Here is an 18,590-nt window from a genome sequence, read left to right as displayed (position 1 = left end):
TGTGCATGCACAACTCTATTCCAGTAAAAAGAGCCCTCTGTAATCAGCCAGTTGTATATATATTTTACAACCTGCTATCCTCACCTTTTCAATGGTAATGTAAACCAGTAGAAATTACATGATACACATGTAGTTTCGAACTTTCATATTTTTCTGATTCCCAAAATTGAAGTTGTATAGAATAACACCTATAACCGCTAACCTGATATGTGAACTTCTGCCAAGATATTAGTCGAAGTATCTGGCCACTACAATCCTCCCTTACTGTCAGAGAGGAGGTAATGAAGCGGAGGATGGAGGGGTGTACACTCAGTGGCAGAGAAGCTGCTCTGTTAGTACACAGTATTATCTCTCTGTGCTCATTTACTTAGGAATGTTGGATGTACAAAAAATGTCCATCTTTATTTGCATGTTTGAAAAACAGAAGGTAAATCAGTAAATAGGTACATATAAATTAAGTAAATGACAACTCCATCCAGATAGATAGGAATGCTGGACATAGACTCTGAAATAAGTTTAGTTTAATAAGATAAATTTCATTCTTGCTCCTTAGGTTTATCCCTGTCCAGAGGGAGATGCCAGTCTGCAGGAGGTCGCTTTCTCATGGTCCACACTGGGTTGTTATTCTGCCTCTCTTTTTGCCTTGCCTTCTCACTCTCTATTAGAGCTTCCTGGAGAGAAGGAGAACACTGTTAGTATGGAAAGACATCACACACACGCACATCCATGTACATACAGTGGGTACGGAAAATATTCATATATTTTTCACTGTGTTTCATTGCAGCCAATTGATAAGATCAAGTCCTTTTTTTGCTCATTAATGTGTAAGAAAAACGGATCAAATGGTAACAAGTATTCACACACTTAGCTGTGACACTCACTCTCATGGCCCCAGATTTACTAAAATCTGCAAACTGCACCAGATTCATGATTTGTGGCCCGATTCTTTATGAATTTGGCACCCTCTGTACTGCTCTGACAGTGTACACTACTTTTTTTTTTGTGTGTACCTTTAACATGGGACGTGCGACACAGTTCTGTGGGACTTTGCATGTTAAATGTGGCGCGCAGTCCAACTGGGCAACGGATCTCCCTTTTTAGTGCAGAATTTTGTGTTGCATGAAAAATAGTGCAGCCGCGACACAAAATGGTTGTTTGTGAAACATATATGGCGAAACATACTTCTTAAATACATGTGCAAACAGTTTGCACATGAAAGAACATCTGACGGAAAACTGTTGCACGGACCTTTGGAAATTGTGGTCAGAGACAGAATTGTGGCAAGGCACAGATCTGGTCAAGGTTACAAAATTATTTCTGCAGCACTCAAGGTTCCTAACAGCACAGTGGCCTACATAAACCTTAAACGGAAGAAGAGCCGTCTTGAGAAAGGTTAAAGAATAACCCAGAGATCACTGTGGCTGAGCTCCAGAGATGCAGTAGGGAGATGAGAAGAAGTTCCACAAAGTCAACTATGACTGCAGCCCTACACCAGTCGGGGCTTTATGGCAGAGTCTGCTGATAGAAACCTCTCCTAAGTGCAAAACGTATGAAGCCACATACAGCTTGCAAAAAAAAAAAAACACATGAAGGACTCCTAGACTATAAGAAATAAGATTCTCTGGTCTTATGAAATAAAGATTGATCTTTTGGAGTTAATTGTAAGCGGTATTTGTGGCTAAAACCAGCCACTGCTTATCACCTGCCAAATACAAGATCAACAGTGACACATGGTGGTGGCAGCATCATGTTATGGGGGTGCTCTTCATCTGCACAGAGATGATGACTGGTTGCAATTGAAGGAAAGAAGAATGCAGCCAAGTACTGTACAGCGATATCCTGGATCAAAAACCTTTTCCAGAGTGCTCTGGGTAGAGGGTTCTCCTTTCAACTAAACAGTGACCCTAAGCACACAGCTCAAACAACAAAGCATTGCCTTTATAACATCTCTGTGACCATTCCTGACTGGTCCAGCAAGAGCCCTGACATATACCCAAATTGAGCATCTCTGGAGAGATTTGAAAATGGCTTCAACCAATGTTCACCTGATCCTCAAATTCAGGTGTGAAAAACTTGTTGCATCATTCCCATGGTTGTACTGTTTAATAAAATAACTTTTTTTGATCTTGACCAAGAGTGAAAAATTTAAAGGGGTCAGAATACTTACAGTACCGACTGTATAGTGCAAATGAGTTTTTGTGTCAATTTCAACGCATTTGGATTTTTTGTAGAAAAATATAGAAAGCACTATATGTTCACGGAAAAATAAAAGAAAATTATCGATTTTTTTAAGGTAGGGTCCAAAAAAACAAAAAAAAAACGGAAATGGGAAAAAGTCCATTTGAGCAGGGGTTGAGCAGTGTACTCATACACGGAGCAGTGTTCTAATGCCTCTGGTGCTGGAACTGTGATTGCCCAGAAGGCTGCCTTGACAAGTGCACTATTATCCAACTTAAAGGGGTGCATGTCATTGATGATGTACCTTTTAGAGAGACTGCTCAAAATACAACCAAGATCCACATTTTAAGAAAAATAACTGAGGAGAACAATACCATTAATAGAAGGAGGACAATTTGGATAATCCTTGTAGCTTTCCTGTAGGGTTCCCTGAACAGGAAGTATCAGGACCCAGAGCAGGAGCTCCAATGAAAATCCAGCGCTGTCCACACATTAAACTCCTCCTGTATTGGGTGTGGCTTACCTATGGAGGCGAGCAGATGTGCCGCTCACTAGCTCCTGCTCCGTTACGGGCCCCATGGTACCACAAGCGTCACCCAGCACCCGGTTACCGACGGTTATGGGCCCTAAGAAGAGGGGAAACCCCCCGATCCCTGCACTGACCCTGCCTCGGACCGCTACAAGGGGAATATCCCGGTTCCTTACCGTGGCAGCGGAGACTCCCGCGAAGACAAAGATGACGGCAGCAAGACAAGAGCTATCGATCCCTGCGGGCCGAAGCTCCGGCGGATCTTTGGGAGCAACGGGAGACACCCGCGGAGGACTCCGGAGCGTTCCGGTGCCCCCCTCGCCTGCTGCCATGAGTGCTCCGTCTCCCGATGCGGGCGCTCGGCCGTGTGCGTCCTCAGGCATGACCACTGAACATGTGGCTCGGCCTGCGCCAGAGCGCTCCGCGCCAACAGGAAAGGAAAAGGAGGCAGCCGAAAGTGGAGAAGCCGAGACGGCTGCAGCCCCGCGACACACCACGGCACCACCAACGGAAACCGCCACCTGCTGCACGGAGGAGGGAACAGATGGAGGGACAATGGACGCATCAGGTCAGCCAGCCCTCATAGCTTGCAGCCGCAGCCCCTGACTATGGGCTAGGGGAAAGCAAAACCACCCAGCCTCAGGAACCTTCTGTTGCTGCACAGCCCATGATCACCCCTGGGCGCACTATACAGGTGGTGGCGGAGGTCCATCAGACTGCCTCCCCAGCCGGCTCTCTGGCTCTAGGGGACCAATCCCAAGCCCGCCTGCCCCCTCTCCCCAAGAAGGGAGCCTTGGGGCAACTCCAACCTGGGGGTACCATCCCCCCCAATGCGGACCTTCCCCGGGGGGGTCAAGATAGATGCCGGCCCCCCTCCCCAGGACATTGATGCCGGGCCCCTGGAAGTGCCTCAGTCATTCTCGCACCCACGTGGCCCTCTCCGGCTTTCAACTAGCCTAGATTCACAGATAGTTCTCCATCCTCCAGCTATGCAAGATGGCCCCGCGGTCTCCCCTAATTTCCCTTACTTCCACCAGCCGGACACGCTCATGCCATGGAGCGTCGCATCTCAACCCCATATCTTACATTCTCCGGCCCTATCCCCAAGGGTATTTGTAGCCTCTCAGACACCGGAGAGAAACACACCACCTCTCGCCTTCAACCCTGAGGGCCCAGGAACTTCCCCCATACCTATGTTTGCCGCACCGGAAGCTCACCAGTCATTTTTACTCGCCCAAGCCCTGGAGGGCCTCGCGGAGCTGAGTTTGCTTAAGGCGCACTTGAAGGCCATACCAACCAAGGAGGATATGGAGTGATATGTATCTCGTCTAGCACCTACAGTGCTGAGATAACGGTGCTACGGGAGGAAGTCCACCAAGTACAAGCCAGAACGTCTGCTGTGGAAAATACACAGGCTACCATACAGGCACAAGTTGACAACCACTCAGGGACCCTTGCCGTTCACTCCTTCCAACTCCAACAGCTCACAGACCAGCTAGACGACGCAGAGAACAGGGGCAGAAGGAACAATATCCGTATCCGCGGGCTCCCGGAAACTGTAGAATCGAGCCAGCTTCACTCAGAGCTCCGTCTCCTCTTCAACTCGGTCCTGGAAGTACCAGGCGATTCTCCAGTGGAGCTTGATCGAGCTCACCGCGCTCTACAGCCTCGCCCCTCTCCCAACGAACCCCCGCGGGATGTCATATGCCGGGTACACCGCTACCAACTGAAAGAAGCCATCATGAACAAGGCAAGGGCAGCAGATCAGATTCTATTCCAAGAAACCCCGGTACAACTTTTGCCTGACCTCTATCGATTGACCCTTCTTAAGCGGAAAGCTCTCCGCCCGTTCCTGGAAGCCTTAAGGCAACGTAATATCCCCTACACATGGGGCTTCCTGTTCCGTCTCCAAGTGAGGCGAGAGGGCACCACCTACATCATCCGTCATCCTAAAGACATTCCTACGGTAGCGGCTGCGCTTGGGGTCCTAGCCCCCGTAATACCAGATTGGCCGCGGCTCCCGACCCCTCCTGGGCCGGTGGATTGGCCTCGCCCCCAGCGTCCCCCTGGTGGGAGGGCAGAGGATGACCGCGGAGGGCAACTCAGGAGAAGACGTCAGCTAGACAATCCTTAAGGTCGGAGATCACGGCCCGCGATGGCCAGCTTGCATGGGAACTCACCATATGTATCCTTTGTCATTTTGTAGAAGACTCTATCCCATGGACATTCTAATACTCCATTAGTTCGCAGTTGTTTTACAGCATAGAAGTTAATGCTGGGTGACGCCAGCTGTTGATCTTCCAGTAACTCCTCTTTTTCTCTAGGTACAGGGGCCCTAGACACGGGCTCCCTTTGTAGTAGGTCCACGTTCCACCTGAGGGAGCGTATTCAGCTGGCCTATATTCCCTCACCTACGTGCTAGGGTTAGGTGCTTGAACCCGTTACACTTCCCGTGTTTTCTTTTTAGTAGTGTAGTTTTTGTTCCCCCTATTTTCCTACACTACTCACCCCTCCCTCTTTCCTTTCTATTTGTCTTTATTCCCCTCTCAGGTAGTAACCCCCCCCCACCTGCCTCCCCTACTCCACGAGTACACCTGGTCAGTCCCCATCCAGCCATGGTGTCTATAAAGCTGGGTTCCCTGGACGCCAGGGGTCTAAATACTCCCCAAAAACGTTCTCAAATATTGTACGGCATGCATAAGCTAGGAGTTAGGCCACATTCACAAAGACGTATGATTTCTCCAGTCCCATATTCACGTGACGTTTTTCTCCAGGCCGTATATACGTGACGTTTTTCATCCGTATGCAGCACGTATGTGACCCGTATTTTATACGTCCCCATAGACTTCTAGGGCATACGGAACTGAAATACGGGAGAAAATAGGACATGCTCTATATTTTTATATGGCTAGTATATGGTACGGTACGCTCCAGTGTCAAAAACGGCAATATAAATGGTTGGACGTATTGTCCATTGAAATGAATGTGGCCGTATGTAACTCGTAAAAAACGGTACGGATACGGACGTTTTCATATGTCCATGTGAAAGTAGCCTTAAGATTTTATTTTTTCAGGAGACGCACTTAAAAACCGGTCACATCCCACTACTTAGAAACCGTTACTTCAAGACCTGGCCACAGCACTAATCCGGAGTCACGCTCTAAAGGAGCATCCATCGCTACTCATCGTTCACTCCCGCATGTGGTCCTTGCGAGGAAGTGGACGAAGCAGGTGATATGTCTTCCTTAAACTCCTGATTCACGGGCAAACATCTACCGAATCACTCCCCTGTAGCGGCATATAGGCGAATACTATCGACTCTCTCAGAGTTCTCGGAGCGGATGCTAATAGTTGGGGGGGACTTCAACTTCCCGTTAGACGCCAGGTTCGACACATCCTCAGGGAAGAGCCACATCCCATTTCACCAACTGGTACCCCTCAAGAGGGATCTACAGGGTCTGCAGTTGGTGGACATATAGCGAATACTCCATCCAAAGGACAGAGATTTCACATATTTTTCTCCGGCCCACAACTCATACAGTCGCATCGACTTCTTCCTCCTTCAGCACAGGGGATTAGCCTGGGAGCCGTCCGCTTCAATAGGAAACATATTATCGGATCATGCCCCGATCTATCTCGCATTGGAAATACCCCCTGCTCATTCACGCCAGTGGGCTTGGCGCCTCAACGACGATCTACTCAAGGACGCTCTCTACTCACAGGACATAAAAGACACAGTGACTACCTTCATGCAGACACACGATCTTTCTCCCACATTGCTCCCGATGAAGTGGGAAGCACTCAAATGTGAGATTAGGAGCCGGTTTATAGACCACGGAGTCAGACTAAAAAGAGAGAACTCTGCTAAACTATCCTCCCTGCTCCAACAATTAAACTCTCTAGAAAAGAGACACAAACTATGTCAAACCCCGGGAGACCTGGCAGAATTGGTTTTAGTCCGTGACGCTATTCGGACCTTACTAGACCAGAAATCCATGGTCAACTACCTACGATTTAAGAGTAGACTTTATGAACAGTCCAATAAATGTGGGAGACCTTTGGCCCGTTTATTACACCCCCGAGAGAACACGTCCCATATCCCGCGTATCTCGTGGGATATATTTCAGGTATAATTCATAATCCCGTCAAAATCAGCGCGGAGTTCGGGACATACTACTCCCGGCTATACAACATCAAAGGACAGACCTCGGATCATCATCCCGAGGAACTGGGCTTACATTGCGGAAACGCCACTCCCAAGACTGGAAGCGAAGGTGGTAGAAGAATTAGAATCAGAATTCTCCGAGACAGAGATCTGAGGCCATCAAAGAATCCCCCTCTGGGAAAAGTCCGCGACCAGACGGTTTCACACCGGCCTTTTATAAAATTTTCAGAGACACGCTAGCCCCCCTTATGACAAGATTTATTTAACGCCATAACCCCTACCACGGCCTTTCACCCTCAGTCGCTAGAAGCCAACATTAGCGTCCTTTTGAAGCCAGGGAAGGACCCATTATCCACTGCAAGCTACAGGCCTATATCGCTCCTGAATGTCGACCTGAAGTTGTTCTCCAAAATATTGGCAGACCGACTGGCACCACATCTCCCTAATGTAATCCATACAGACCAGGTGGGGTTCGTGAGGGGCAGGGAGGCTAGAGATAATATAAATAAAACTTTCCTCCTCATAGCGCATGCTCGTAAACGCTCCTTCCCGTCTCCTGTCAATAGATGCAGAGAAGGCTTTCGATAGGGTCCACTGGGAATTCATGTCAGCAGCACTTACACAGCTGGGAATAGGTCAGTCATTCTAAGGGAAGATCCTCGCTCTCTATACCAGCCCTACAGCCAGGGTTAGAATTAATGGGTTTTTCTCCCCACCCATTGCAATCCGTAATGGAACACGCCAGGGGTGCCCCTTATCACCGCTGTTATACATTATCGTCATGGAACATCTGGCGTGTGCCATCCGGAATAACCCCAGTATACATGGAATACAAGTAGGCCAACGACAGTATAAGACGGCGCTGTTTGCAGACGATATTCTGCTGTATGTGCAGCAACCTAGAATCTCATTCTCCTCACTGATCGCGGAGCTGGAGAGGTATGGACAGTTGAGCAATTTTAAAATTAACTACGGTAAATCGGAAGCACTGAACGTCTCACTACCATCCTCCGAAGCTCCGTCCCTTAAGGACGCCTTCCCCTTCCGCTGGCACACAGATGCAATTACCTACTTAGGCATAAGGGTTCCCAGCGATCCAGCAAAACTATACTCTTTGAACTACCTTCCACTCTTGGAACGTACACTGAAAGACATTTCCTCTTATGATAAAAAATACCTGTCCTGGTTTGGCCGGATCAATACGATTAAAATGGATATTTTACCCCGGGTTCCTCTACCTGTTCCAGAGAGTACCGATCCAGCCACCCGCTTCCTTCTTTAAATCCATCCGCTCAGCTCTGCTTCATTTCGTCTGGGGTTCAACCCATCCGAGGATTGGCTGGAGATTTCTCATTCGCCCAAAAACAGCAGGGGGGGTGGGCTTGCCCGACCTCAGACTATCACCAGGCATCCTCAATGGTGAGACTTTTGGACTGGCACCATCACCATACCTCTAAACAGTGGGTCCGGATCGAGCAATATAGATCTACTATCCCTCTACGACTACTCCCTTGGGTGCCCTTCCGACAAATTGATTTGGAACCGCAGACCCCTTTCCTATCGCAGACCTTGAAACTATGGGACTACCTCAACAGGCGAAAAATCTTATCTAGACCACACAGCCCACTGACACCCCTATTTAGGGATCCAGAATTCCCACCCGGCTTCTCTAGATCCACTTTTCTGGGCCGATCGGCTCACGAAGACCTTCGTATGAGAGACCTTTTGGGAGAAACCCTGATTCCTTCACTCAAAGAGCTGACCTCGAGACCGGAGACGTCCCATCTTTCATGGCTAGAAGCTAGGAGTTACATTGTCGGCGGAAGACTGGGAAAAGGCTTTCCTGTTATCACACAAGCTCTCAGTTGCAAGTTCGATGCAAGAACGCAGCTATAAAATTCTATCAAGATGGTATAGGGTTCCGGCCCTCCTGCATTCAATCTACCCCTCACTAGGTGTGGCGTGGAGAAAGGAAACATGCTTCATATATGGTGGTCGTGCAGTAAACTCCTCCCATTATGGAACCAGGTCTGTGAGATCTCTAAAACTCATCTAAATGTCCAGATCACGGGCAGACCAGAAAGTGCCTTACTCTCCATCTTATCAGGGGAGATCAAGAAAATAAAGCGCAGTTTACTTCCATTTGTTTTATTAGCAACCCGTTCAGTAATCCCCAGAAAGTGGCGATCCCCCAGCCCTCCCTCAATCTCTGATTACAGGAAATGATGCAGATCTTCTGCATGGAAGAGATAATGGCAGACATCAATAGCTCCTCAGTCAAATTCCTCAAACTCTGGCAGCCTTGGGTGGTGTTCCGGGACACCTCGACATTCAAAGAGCTTCTGGAGCCTGGATGAGGCGGAGGCAGGGGAGGGAGGCCCATGTTGGCCCTGGTTCCCTGGAACAACTCCCTGTCCCACGTCCATCACTTCTTTCCTACCTTTTTCCCCTTACCACCCCTCCTTGTCGCCCCAATCCCCTTGTCTGTCTTCCCTGTTACGTGATCCTTGTTAATTTTTATTATCAAAAAGGTGGACCAAATGTCACGACAGGGAGTTTTACTCAAAGAAGCACTAAACTGCCATTGGCAGAGAAAGATACCCATATCCGGACAAAAACATATGTAATATCATATTATAAAACTTAACGTTTATTATTCACAAAACTAACACGCTATGTCTGATCTCCCACCCTGAATGCGGTCTTGAATACTGTACCGAGATTACGGGGAGCCGTCGCTTGCAAGTCAGTACCTCATCGTCTTGCATACCCTTCATGGTGGAGATTCTCTGGCGTTACCCCCAATGGGATGATGCCAGAGGTCTCCATTAGATAACCACAGGGTACAACTTATCTGATGATCAGCCCACATGGGAAATAGAAAGCAAACAAACTCTCGTCCCTTGTCGCCATAGACACCAAAACATGACTCCGGACGAACCATACGGTGCAAGGAACCTAAATATTTCTCTAACTTACATATAGCACTTATAATGTACGACTATTAGAACATAAAATATAGGTTCCCTCGAGTTTGTGGTGGAGACTACAGCAGACATAGCTTTTTGTCATCTGTTTATTTTGTATCTGTTATTATTCAAATTTAACCTACGTTTCTTTGGAAAATGTAAATCTTCAATAAAATTGATTGAACATAAACTCCTCCTGTAGTCTCAGGCAACAATGGTGTGAAGTTTCAGACCCCGTAATGGACAGGTTCCAGGAGGCGCAGGAAGTGAGTTAAAGTCGTCCACACAACCTCCGGTGTGGCACAACACATGCCCGCAACCTTGCACAGCTGAAAGTCCCCCTTCAATAGCCACAGTGAAACAGAGCCTTCTCAGCACGGTGGTCTGCCGCCAACTCTTGTTTTATAGAAGCCCGGTCTGTGACAGGGTTATATTCGGTCAGAGTCAACCTGTGAACTTAATTAGACACGGACGTGGGGATTTGTGGATCAAGATAAAAGAATGTGTCACATAAATAATAGTGCTGCTTGTACTGGGCTACCTCAGACTACAAGTGGAGGCCTTGAGTCCTGTCTGTCGATCTCTGTGCTAGGGTGGTAGACAAGGTGCCCACAGAAAGGGTTCTGAGCGCCACATCTGGTACCTGTGCCATAGGTTTGCCACCACTGCCCTATGTGAAAAGTCCACTGCTCACCAAGCCCAGCACTTGCTATGACAGCTCAACTGAATGGGATTGAGCTACAGATAGGCCCTGTAAAAAAGAGAAGCGATGTAATTGGTCTATAGGGGATTAGTTATTACAGATTAGTGATGTCACATCCATTCACTTCAGGCAGCGGATGGTGGCGACACTGGGTGTTCCTTCCCTGTCAAGCCGATATCAATCTTTAAGGATAGCACCACTACTTGAGAATGTGAACAAGGCCCAAGTAAATCTAAGAATAATGGATCTTCTATATCTTATCAATACAGAATTTGAGTCACCTTTGCTGCTAGACTTCTCTTCTTCTCCCATTCCTTGCAGGCCGTGTAGTCCTCCTTCCACTGCTGGCAGGCTGGTTTTCCACCATGAGTGTAGTAGTAGTGGAAGCGGTTCTTTAAGCTCTTGCAGTACTTCCATTCATCCCAATAGTCATCACAGTCTCTTGGAGGCTTTGAAAAATAAAGCATTAACAAAATTGAACGCCAGCGAAGTGATGTTGCAATCCAAGTACAGGCGGTCCCCTACTTAAGGACACCCAACTTACAGACAACCCATAGTTACAGACAGACCCCTCTGACCTCTGGTGAAGCTTTCTGAATGCTTTACTATAGTCCCAGGTTGCAATAATCAGCTGTAAGGTGTCTGTAATGAAGCTTTATTCATAATCCTTGGTCCCACTACAGCAAAAAAATGTTTTAACTCCAATTGTTACTGGGGCCAACATTTTTTTTGTCTGGATCTACAATTATAAAATATACAGTTTTGACTTACATACAAATTCAACTTAAGAACAAACCTCCGGACCCTACCTTGTACGTAACCCGGGGACTGCCTGTATATCATCTTGCTCCATTTAAAGGAGTAAAGCAGCAGTTTTGACCAGTCTTAAGCGGGAGACTTTAGAAGCACTTTAAGGTTTATTGTGCCTGATCTCAACGAAAGGTTCCCTTTCTCAGTCACCATTGTTGAAAAGTTAGGCACAGGCATCCCAGCTTAAATCTGCTGGGGGTGCGTGAAATGCCCTTTTCATAGCAAAGAAAATTGTCCTAAAGGGACATATAAACCCATTTGTCACTTAAAATATAACTTTTAATAATATATTCTAAAAGATGGATATACTCCGTCCAGAATGTGTTTAAAAGTTTACAGAGTGCAGGTGCTAGAGTTTACACTTTAATTGGGTGAGCAAGATTTGTCAAGCGGCATTTGACAACTGTGACTAGCAGGAGATGGGACTGATAGTGTAAACAGTCCTCGGGTGAGGAGGTATCAAGGCCACGACCTCAGTAGGGATCAGTATCCTTTTCTTGGGTCTGTTTCACATTGGGTTGTTTGTGCCCACTTTTGTATTTTATTCCCCTCAGAGTGGCAGTGCCCCACGTTATTCATACTGGGGCTCCACAGTATTTTGCGGTTCGCTTTTCGCTTTCTGGTAGGCCCTATGCAGGGTCTTTTTGGGGTATCCTCTACATATAAAGCGTTGGTAGAGTTCGCCACACTCCTTCTCAAAGTCCACTTCTGTTGAGCAGTTCCTCCTGGCTCGAAGATATTGGCCTACTGGAATACCCCTCTTAAGGGGTTCTGGATGCCAGCTATGCCAGTTTAACAGGCTGTTGGTTGAGGTTTCTTTCCTGAAGATGGAGGTTTGTAGGAGGCCTTGTTCATCTTTTTGGATGGTTAGATCCAGGAAACAGATTTGTTTGTGGTGAATTTCTGAAGTGAAGTGCATCCCTATTGTATTATTGTTGAGGCATTCAACAAATTGTTTGAAGACGTCCCTGGTCCCCTCCCACAGGATCAGGAAAACCTCCTAGGATACGGGGAGAATCGGGAAACACAGAGGTCTATTAGGTGCATTGGCACCTTCGACGGATAACAAACAGGTCTCTGACATCCTTCAAAAATATTGTCCTCTGCTGACCGCAGATGAGGACATCCAACCGGTGCTAACCACATACCCTTCAATAACTTACCGCAGGGGAAAGAATCTGAAGGACCTACTGGTCCATAGCCACTACTCCGAACAGCGAACCCTAAATCTCACTTGGCTACCGCCCCGAACTACAGGGTCATACCCATGCGGGGATTGCTCGCTCTGTAAACACATGATCAAAAAGAGGAATTTCTCAGACTCAGACGGTAGGCGCACATATGATATTAAACACTACATAAACTGCAAATCGACAGGAGTGATCTATGTGGCGCAATGTACCTGCCCCAAGATGTACATCGGTAAAACGGTGCAAGAATTGAGGAGGAGGATGTCCTCACACCTCAGCACCGTGAGAACCGACAAAGATACAACTTTAACCAGACATATGAAATTGACGCATAAGGGGAATCTGGAACAACTTAAATTTTGGGGCATTGACCGTCTAAAGACTGGGATCAGAAGGGGCGATCTAGACCGGAGGCTCCTACAGCTTGAAGCTAAATGGATCTATCGCCTGAGGACCTTATCCCCTAAGGGCCTCAATGAAGGCTTTACATATGCAGCATTTCTATAAGTATAAGCACTAATCCTATATGCATAAGGTCTGCGATTTTGGTCAAACAAGAACTGCTTCCATTAATTATATACATACATATACCCCGTCCGAAGGGCGCACCAGATTACAAATATAGATCGGGCAAACCCACCCTCCAATCCTATTTCCAATCACTGGGGTTGACATAACCTTGTCTGTAATCCGAACCAAGTCCAAAATATACATCAGCCCTACTTACGATTCCGGCTTAGTCCAATACCATGCGCATCAGCTTCCCCGTCGCAGTGAATAACTAAGTCCACCGACATGCGCAATAGCAACCCTGACTTGCACTAGAGTCTACGGGCATGCGCATTCGACACCGAGACTCGCACCGGAGGCAGAGTCCATAGACATGCGCATTAGGCATTCCAGGAGGCGGAGAAAGACCAAACCAGCCGGAGCCTAAGCATCAGACGCTAATTGGACCGGGAACCACCTTACCCCCGATCGAAAACCAATCAGGGGACAGGAGGGAGGTACTGTTTGGCTAAGCCACGGACTTACCCCTACCTGATTGGCGGTAGAGACCGGCGTCACTCTTCGGATATTGGATGATAGGACCAGGCCCCCAGTGATCACGTCACAGAGAATCTATAAATGACACAAACGATCTGGCGTGCCGCACTATAGCCCCGATCCCCCTGAGGACGCCATGGCATGTGGCGAAACATGTCGGGGGGGCTATTAGGTAGTTTTTAATTCAGAGGCAGTGGATAGCTAGGAACCCAGGGTGTCAGAGCAATATAATACTACATATCAGAAATATAACTATTTAGCCGCAGTAGGGATAACCTAGACTAGCTTATAGAGATCACTGGCAAGAACCGCAAAATACTGTGGAGCCCCAGTACGAATAACGTGGGGCACTGCCACTCTGAGGGGAATAAAATACAAAAGTGGGCACAAACAACCCAATGTGAAACAGACCCAAGAAAAGGATACTGATCTCTACTGAGGTCGTGGCCTTGATACCTCCTCACCCGAGGACTGTTTACACTATCAGTCCCATCTCCTGCTAGTCACAGTTGTCAAATGCCGCTTGACAAATCTTGCTCACCCAATTAAAGTGTAAACTCTAGCACCTGCACTCTGTAAACTTTTAAACACATTCTGGACGAAGTATATCCATCTTTTAGAATATATTATTAAAAGTTATATTTTAAGTGACAAATGGGTTTATATGTCCCTTTAGGACAATTTTCTTTGCTATATTGAACTCAAACCCAGTCGCAATGTGGTCCAAGTGAAAAAAACTCTTTTGGCGACTATAAATGCCCTTTTCCACACAGTGCCCAAAGCTAAATTCACCACGCAATGATGAATGTGGAGGACATTTAACCCTTTACCAGCAGTTATTGCTGTTGTTGGGGGTAAAATTCTGGCAACAGGTCTTCTTTAATAGCTATGTAACCATAGCTTGGTGTGTGTAGGCCGCAGCTGGACGGTGAAAAATAGATAAACATTTGGAATTGTAACTGGACTTGGTACAGAGGTGTACTGGTTTGTAAGAGATCTTTAACTAACAAAGCCCATGCAATTTGTCCAGGCTGTAGCAAGCTTCTGGTTAAATAATACAGCAAAGTGCACCAAGTCCACCTCCAGTACGAATGGATTTTTTATTCTTGCTGTCACTTCTTTTATCTCTGTCATTTACTGACCCATCCAGGCCTGACCAGTTAATTTCTGTCTGTGGTATCACCATAACCCGATGCAGCAGGCCCGCTGTCTTGGGGTTGTGCTGACCTCTCCTTTGCACAATATATTTAATCACGTGCTCGCTCTTGCCGCATGCACCTCACAAATTTCCAGAATCTGCCCTTTTCTTACAACAACTGAAACCTCTAAACTGTTATTTGTCGCTCTAATTCACTCTCGTCTAGACTACTGTAAGGCCGCATTCACACGACCATACATATGTACCTCAAGGATGGCAATGGCCTTACGGAGCAATACGGTGCCCCACACTTGTGCCATCATACCGCTCTGTACACGGGGAAAAAAATAGGACATGTCCTATAGGCCAGAACACCGTGCATTTCTATGGAGAGGGGGTCACCTATCCTCCTCTGCATCACGCTGGACGTATGCCACAACTCTGTACTAATCGGTCTTCCGCTAACTGAACTCTCTCCTCTACAGTTCATTCTTAGTGCAGCAGCCAGATTTGTCTTCCAGACCTGACGCTACACGGAGGACTCCAGTCTGTACCAGTCACTACACAGGTTGACCGTTTCTTTCAGAATATTATTTTGCATATCACCCTGATCCACAAAGCTCTCTCTCTCCTCAGTCTATCTCCCAACTCATGCTCTTCATGCCAGTGATCTTAGATTATATTCATCTAGGATTCAAACCTTGCAATCACATCTCCAGGACTTCTCCAGAGCTGCACCGATACTCTGGAATGCTTTACCTACAACTACCAGACTAATAATCAACTACCAAAGATTCAAACTGCTCTTATTACTCATCTGTTCAGACAGGCCTATCACATTCAGTAAACTGCATGAAACTTCAACTCCCTTTCCACTAACCGACCCTGTGTAATCTTTCCATCTGTTATCCTGAAAACACTATATACCAATTTACAGGCTTCTCTACAGTCCTATTCATCTCGGAATCTGTATATAAGATGACGGCAGATGACTGGCTCAAGCAGCGGCTTTATTTATTAAATTATTTTTATTTTGGTCCCTTATAAAGAATGGCTGGACCATTATAAAAGCTCCTGTGTTCAGCCCTATTGACTCATAGATTGTAAGGTCTTACGAGCAGGGCCCTCACTCCTATAGTGTTGTTTTACTCATACTGATACTTTTTTAAATAATTATTTTTATTTACATCACTATCTATCACATTAAAGGGTTTAGCCAGTTTATAAGCAAAATTTCAAAATAAGTCCCAAGTTATTGTAATAAGGCCCCCTAATGTCCCAGTGCCATAAATAATAATTTTATGCTTACCATCATAGGTTTTGAATCCCACTGAAATATAGCGCTCAGCATTTCATAATCTGTGCTCCGTACATAAATGGCGTCTTCTGTGGAGTCATCTGTAGTTGCTATATTAAACAACGAGCACTTATGGCTTTGCAGAAACCCAGCCGTATATGGAGAGGACAATTCTCTGTATTCAGACTGTGGTGGATAGGACATGCTGGCATCTACACTGACTGCATGTTACTGCAGATTCACTACATACGGCTGTAAATGCTGGCATGTCCTCCTCTCCATATATTCACCACAGGGGCAGAAGCGCTCACTGCTCATCATGAACACGCACAGTCCCAGACAATAGTGTCATGTGACTCCCCTGCAGATGCCATTTTACGGACAGAGCACAGATTATGAAAAGCTGAGATCTATACTTCAGTGGGTTTCAGAACCTACAGTATGATGGTAAGCATAACATTATTTATGGCACTAGGGGCCTTATTACAATAACTTGAAATTTTGGTCATATAGTGGCCAACCCCTTTAAGATACTATTTACATCAGCATGAGCACTCTATACAGACGCTGCTGTGACAGGGGACTGATAATATTGGTCCCTGTCACAGTACAGGATTGGGCTGCCACACTGACAGCAAAATCCTACCAATGGCATTGTGTGCAGGAGTGCACACTGCCATGGGCACGGCCACTGTGAAAGGTCATGTGACTGAAGCATCAGCAGCTCATACCAAATAACTGAGCTCTGGTCACATGACCTTTCATTGGGCTACAAACTGCAGCAGTGAAGAGACAGGAAGAGGATGTAGCTTGTAGCCTGGTAGCAAGAGAACAGTTCCATGCAAATTTAACCGCATCAGACAATTTGAGGAGTAGGGTTGCCTGAACAAGAATTATAAGACATTTGTACAGACATTTACGAGGCCTCTCATGGCATTTATTTTATCCATTATAAAGAACCTGTGGTCTGTGGACTATTAAACGAGTACCTTCACCTCATGTGTAAAAAGACAATAAGAAGAGATGTGCAGACCCAAAGAGTAGATTTGGGTTCAGCATTCGGGCACGTTCCTCCCGACATGGACATATAGCCATATTGGCTGCCGAGCGGCCATATGACACCCAATGTGGCAATATGTCCGGGTAAGGAGGAACATGCTTGAAGGCAAACCCTACACTCATGTAGAATTATAAGCTCTCATTCCTATCTGGGCAGGTTATTACTCTGTAATGTCATTTTATTTGTTTACAGACCAGTTGATCTGGAAAGTGCTGCAGAATATTATGGAGCTATATGAAGAACAGAATTATTATAATTATTTAAGAAGATCTGGCAGCATAGCGGGTTGTAATTTATATTGTTATGCCCTTTTCAAAAGACAGGGAATAACAACTTGTTCATCGGGAATACAAATGCTTTGACTGACCGTGACAACAGAGGTCCCTTTCTCACCATTGATGGAGCAGCAAGCTAAGCACATGTCCTGCCATTCTATACTGCAAGTGTGCGGGAAATTGCAGAGCACAGCACCTGAGTATTTCCAGCAGTCCCAGAGTGATAGGCTGCTTAACCTACATGAGAACATTAGGACTGTTATCTGAACACATTGTAATCCCCTACTTTGTGGATAAGGAATTACAATAAAACTTGGTACATGGCCCTACACATGCATGTTATAGGGGGCTGCAGCTTTCTATGAGCACAGTCCCACAGAGCTGAATGAGAGGCAGCACCAGCAGTCACAATTCTCAATGGTCCCTACAATAGTAACCCAACTCATTCACCCCCTCTGTGTCCTTACAGATCTGTCCCCATCTACATTCAGGACTCCCAACATATTAGCAAGACACATATCACCAGCATCCGTGATGTGTCCTTCACAGGACATACACCACACTCACCCTCCAGGTGTCAGCCATGGCATCTCCACGCTACACTGAAGTTAAGAGAAGTAAATGTGATGTCACTGGTCACGTGTTACTAGAGGTCATGTGATCGAGGCATAAAGGCGGGGCTTACTGTTTCCTGCTGTGTTTAGAGGAGGTGTAGTGATCCCCCTGTCACTGCTGTGTATAGAGAAGGTGTAGTGATCCCCCTGTCACTGCTGTGTATAGAGGAGGTGTAGTGCTCCCCCTGTCACTGCTGTGTATAGAGGAGGTGTAGTGATCCCCCTGTCACTGATGTGTATAGAGGAAGTGTAGTGATCCCCCTGTCACTGCTGTGTATAGAGGAGGTGTAGTGATCCCCCTGTCACTGCTGTGTATAGAGGAGGTGCAGTGCTCCCCCTGTCACTGCTGTGTATAGAGGAGGTGTAGTGATCCCCCTGTCACTGCTGTGTATAGAGGAGGTGTAGTGCTCCCCCTGTCACTGCTGTGTATAGAGGAGGTGTAGTGCTCCCCCTGTCACTGGTGTGTATAGAGGAGGTGTAGTGATCTCCTGTCACTGCTGTGTATAGAGGAGGTGTAGTGATCCCCCTGTCACTCCTATGTATAGAGGAGGTGCAGTGCTCCCCCTGTCACTGCTGTGTATAGAGGAGGTGTAGTGATCCCCCTGTCACTGCTGT

The 18,590-nt window shown here is 46.7% G+C and overlaps 1 protein-coding gene across 1 annotated transcript; it reads right to left on the bottom strand.

The window, feature by feature from the left end:
- Window positions 1-383: 383 nt before the first annotated feature.
- On the bottom strand, window positions 384-18,078 carry C1H22orf39 (chromosome 1 C22orf39 homolog). The gene is made up of 3 exons (XM_072122444.1): window positions 17,929-18,078; window positions 10,826-10,993; window positions 384-671 (listed from the first exon to the last, which is right to left on the bottom strand). Exons 1-3 carry the CDS (start codon window positions 17,944-17,946, stop codon window positions 537-539), a joined length of 321 nt encoding a protein of 106 aa, XP_071978545.1. The 5' UTR covers window positions 17,947-18,078; the 3' UTR covers window positions 384-536.
- Window positions 18,079-18,590: the final 512 nt, after the last annotated feature.

The sequence above is a fragment of the Engystomops pustulosus genome, chromosome 1, assembly GCF_040894005.1.
Source record: "Engystomops pustulosus chromosome 1, aEngPut4.maternal, whole genome shotgun sequence".
Classification (NCBI taxonomy): Eukaryota; Metazoa; Chordata; class Amphibia; order Anura; family Leptodactylidae; genus Engystomops; species Engystomops pustulosus.
Note: the sequence above shows the minus strand (reverse complement) of the source record. Positions and strands in the feature narration are given on the sequence as shown.

What these genes read in the sequence shown, in the direction of transcription:
- C1H22orf39 (XM_072122444.1), bottom strand. An exon ending in AGAGAAGTCTAGCAGCAAAG is followed by an intron (nt 672 to 10,825) that starts GTGACTCAAATT and finishes CCTTCTCTCCAG; the next exon opens with GAAGCTCTAATAGAGAGTGA.